Genomic DNA, 4,476 nt, shown 5'->3' on the forward strand with positions numbered 1-4,476 from the left:
GTTTGAAGTAGGTTCCTAACCAACATCAACATTCATGCAGTTGACGGTTTATAGAACTATAATTATGCCAAGTAGTCTGCTAGGCACTGAGGGCTATAGTGATAAACAAGATAAGGAACATTCCCTGGGGTCTGTTGGTTGCTAAGATTGGATAGAAAAAAGAATAAACTTCTTATTAAGGAAAAAGGATTAAAAAAATCAGGTGACTTGTTTTCTTTTTAATGATTTCCTTTGTGGGTGATTTTAAAATATCCCTTTTTTTTCCTCTTCAGGTTGCTATGGAAATATATGAACATAAAAAGGAAGTTCATTCTCATAATTCTGATGTCTGAAATATAACTGGACTGAAGATCTTGTACAACAGGAAAAAAAAAACTAGTGCCAACATTAATTACAATGGCTACTGATTCAGGAGAGCCAGCTAGCACAGAAGATTCTGAGAAACCTGATGGAGTTTCATTAGAAAACATAATTCCTCAGGTTGCTGCAGCTTTGACTGTACAAGCTAGACTAAAGGAAAAAAGCAGTACTTTCTCTGCTTCTGGGGAAACTGTGGAAAGGAAGAGATTTTTCCGAAAGAGTGTTGAGATGATGGAAGATGACAAAGTTGCTGAATCGTCCCCCAAAGATGAGAGAATAAAGTCTTCAACAAATATTCAAAGAGTAGATAAACTTCCTACAAATGTGCTAAGAGGTGGACAAGAAGTTAAATACAAACAGTGTTCAAAGATACTTTCAGAATCCTCGAAAGATTGTTTCAAGGAGAAAAATGAAAAGGAAATGGAAGAAGAAGCAGAAATGAAGGCTGTGGCTACTTCTCCTAGTGGCAGATTCCTAAAATTTGACATAGAGCTGGGAAGAGGAGCATTTAAAACAGTATATAAAGGACTGGACACAGAAACATGGGTTGAGGTTGCTTGGTGTGAATTGCAGGTGGGTATATAATTTATAATAAATTCTTGTTTTAGCTGGCCTGGCCTTCTGAGTGAACAGGATTAAAATGTGGTGTGAATTAAAAGGAAGAACTTGTCTTCTGTACCCCCCTGAAATTATATTCCTCATCTAGATCCTTTTAGGAGCTCAAGCCAATCTTTTCTTTCTTCTATGTGTTTCAAGGGGGAAATGATCTAACATAGCTTTCTTTGGGAAAATGGTGTTAATTTATTACCTGTAGAAAATTTCCCATGCTTAACTTCTTGTTTTGAAAGCTTTTAGTAAATGTATACCTTATGGACTGATTATTTTGTTCATAGTTGAGAATATGAAATGTTAGCTATACATTTAATGTGAAGCATATTTTTCTCTTTTTCTTGAAGGAGAACTTTTGGGTTGATGTAGTATTTTTCATGGGAGCTCTGGTAGCATAGTGCCTAAGGCATTTGACTGCTAACCAGAAGTCTGGCGGTTCAAACCCACCAGCCACTCCTCAGAAGGAAGATGAGGCAATCTACTTCCGTAGTGATACTGCCTTGGAAACCCAAGGAGGGTTGCTATGAGTCGGGTCCGACTCGACGGCATATAACAAAAACAACAACAACAGTGTTTTTCAGAGCAGCAACGTTATTTTTTAAAATTCTTTTAGCTTCCTACACTTTTGTGTTTACCTCACAGAGAATCCTAGAAGAAATAATCACCAGAGTCAACTTGAATGTGTTTAGAAGGGGAGAAGTGAATCAACAGGAGAAAGGTTGAATAACCTAGGTATTTGGTTCCATAATAAATGTTTATATAATAAGAAAGGTCATAATAAGAATAGTTTAAAAAAGATATAGGTCAAGTATAAGGAGAACCTTTGTGACATCATTTAGCCCACAGAAAATAGTCAGTGTTCACATGAAATGCTTAAAATTAAGATTGAATAAAACTAGTAGCTAAGTATAGGTGGTGGTGGTGGTGGTGGATTTTAAAGAACTAGAACTTTGTTTTAGAAGGGGCCATAGAGGTGAGATAAAAGCTGGTTGTGTTACTCACTGAACCTGAATCTATGGGTTAGGTAGTATGATATTCTGTTGTTATAAGCACTAGTAGCTATCATTTATGCATCACTTACTACATACTAAATCTGTACTTAACACTGTTTCAATCCTCACAACAGCCCTGTGAAAATGAGATACTCTTATTATCATCATCCACCACTTGTCTGTCAGTTTTTTGTAATGTTGTGGCTTGCATGTTGTTGTGATGCTAGAAGCTATGCCACTGTTATTTCATACACCAGCAGGGTCACTCATGTTGGACAGGTTTCAGTGGACCTTCCAGACAAAGATAACTAGGAAGAAGAACATTGCCAGGTCCACTTCTGAGAAAACTGGCCACTGAAAACCTGAATGAGTAGCTGTGTAACATTGTCCAATATAGTGCCAGAAGATGAGACCCTCATGTGGGAAGGCATTCAAAATATGACTGGGAAAGAGCTGCCTCTTTGAAGTAGAGTTCCCCTTACTGATGTAGGTGGAGTAAAGCTTTTGAGACCTTCGTTTTCTGATGTGTCATAACTCCAAATGAGAAGGCACAGCTGCAAATACTCTAGGAAAATAGGGACTTGTAAAAAATGAAGTGGAATGCAGAGACCAGTGTCTTGGGCATTAGTGAGCTGAAATGGAGTGGTATTGGCCATTTTGAATCAGACACTCATATGGTCTGCTGTGCCAAGAGTGACAAATTAATGAGTAATGGTATCACATTCATTGTCAAAAAGAACATTTCAAGATCTAGTGGAATAGTGATTAAGGCATTTGGCTGCTAACCAAAAGGTTGGTGGTCAAACTCACCAGTCACTCTGTGAGAGAAAAATGAGGCACTTTGCTTCTGTAAAGATTAACAGCCTTGGAAATTCTGTGGGGTAGTTCTGTTCTGTCCTGTCCTATAGGGTCACTGTGAGTTGGGATTGACTCGAAGACAGTGGATTTTAGTACAATCCTGAAGTACAGTGCTGTCAGTGATAGGATAATATCCATAGGCCTACAAAGAAGAACAGTTAAATAACTATTATTCAAATTTACACACCAACCACTGAAGCTTAAGATGAGGAAATTTAAGATTTTTACCAACATCTGCAGTCTGAAATTGACCAAACATACAATCAAGATGCATTGATAATTACTGGTAATTGGAATGCGAAAGTTGGAAACAGAAGAATCACTAGTAGCTAGAAAATATGGCCTTGGTGATAGAAATGACACTGGAGATCGCATGGTAGAATTTTGCAGACCAGCCACTTATTCATTGCAAATACCCTTTTTCAACAGCATAAATGACGACATGTGGACCTGTGTATTCCATGATGAATACACAGGAATCAGAGCATAGGATCTGTCCAGAGAGATGATGGAGAAGTTCATTATCATTAGTGAGAATAGGGCCAGGGGCCAATTGTGGAAGATCATCAACTGTTCATATGGAAATTGAAGTTGAATCTGAAGAAAAATTAAATTAAAACAAGTCTGTGAGAGCTAAAGTATGACCTTGAGTATACCCCAACTGAATTTAGAGATCATCTGAAGAGTTCATGTGATGCATTGAACACCAGTGGCCAAAGACTGGACAAGTTGTGGGATGACATCAAGGACCTGTGTATTTATATGTGCTTCAGATATATCTATGGGTGTACTAGAACATATAGGAGACAAAGTTATGAAAATGTTTTAGTCATAACCAAACGCTTTGATGGAATGAATCACTGGGTATGGAGGCTCAGGACCATAGTCTTAGGAGACAGTGAAATCAATTGGCATAACATATTCTACAAAAGACAGTGTTCTACATCCTACTTTGGTGAATAGCAACTGGGGTCTTAAAAGCTTGTGAGCAACTATCTGAGGTGCAACTGTTGGTCTTTTCCTGTCCAGAGCAAAGAAGAGTGAAGAAAATCAAAGATGCAAGGAAACAGTGCATAGGACTAGAGGAACAAGTGAACCTCTCAGCCTCCATGACCCTGAGACCAGAACTACCACTGCTGACCGTTCTGAAAGGGATTACATTAAGAGGTCACAAAATAGAGAGAGAGTGTGTGTGTGTGTGTGTGTGTGTGTGTGTGAAATGTAGAACAAAACACAAAATCATGAAAAGACAGGCTTACTGCTCTGATAAAGACTGATAGAATCCCTGAGACTATGCCTTTAGCACCCTTCAAGCTAGGAACTCAGCTTAATCCCTGTCATTCAGCTGGAAGCCAAATGACAGATGGGCCTATATGGTAAACAGTCACATCAGGAGGGCATGCATTAATTAGAACAGTGAAGCATATGGGATGAAGAGGATAGCATTTGCCCAAGGACAGAGCTAAGAAGGTGGGAGGGGATGGGACAGAAGGGGAAAGGGAAGGGGTAGGTGCAAGGAGGAAGTGTGAAGAATGCTGTTACAGTGTGGGGATTGCAGTAAATCTCACAAAACAGAGTGTGCATGGATTATTGAATGGAAAACCAATTTGCTCTGTAAACGTTCACCCAAATTATGCAGACACCACACACACACACA

General features: G+C 38.8%; 1 protein-coding gene across 1 annotated transcript in view; it reads left to right on the top strand.

Annotated features, from left to right (window-relative positions):
* The first annotated feature begins 396 nt into the window (after positions 1-396).
* Positions 397-4,476, top strand: part of WNK3 (WNK lysine deficient protein kinase 3) — a 266,882-nt gene continuing 262,802 nt past the window's right edge. Inside the window, exon 1 of the mRNA XM_042783403.1 lies at positions 397-933. Within this exon, the coding sequence (XP_042639337.1) occupies positions 397-933 (537 nt within the window). The remainder of the gene's footprint in view (positions 934-4,476) is intronic.

The sequence above is a fragment of the Orycteropus afer genome, unplaced genomic scaffold, assembly GCF_000298275.1.
Source record: "Orycteropus afer afer isolate SDZICR_OR568_19922 unplaced genomic scaffold, OryAfe1.0 scaffold01055, whole genome shotgun sequence".
Classification (NCBI taxonomy): domain Eukaryota; kingdom Metazoa; phylum Chordata; class Mammalia; order Tubulidentata; family Orycteropodidae; genus Orycteropus; species Orycteropus afer.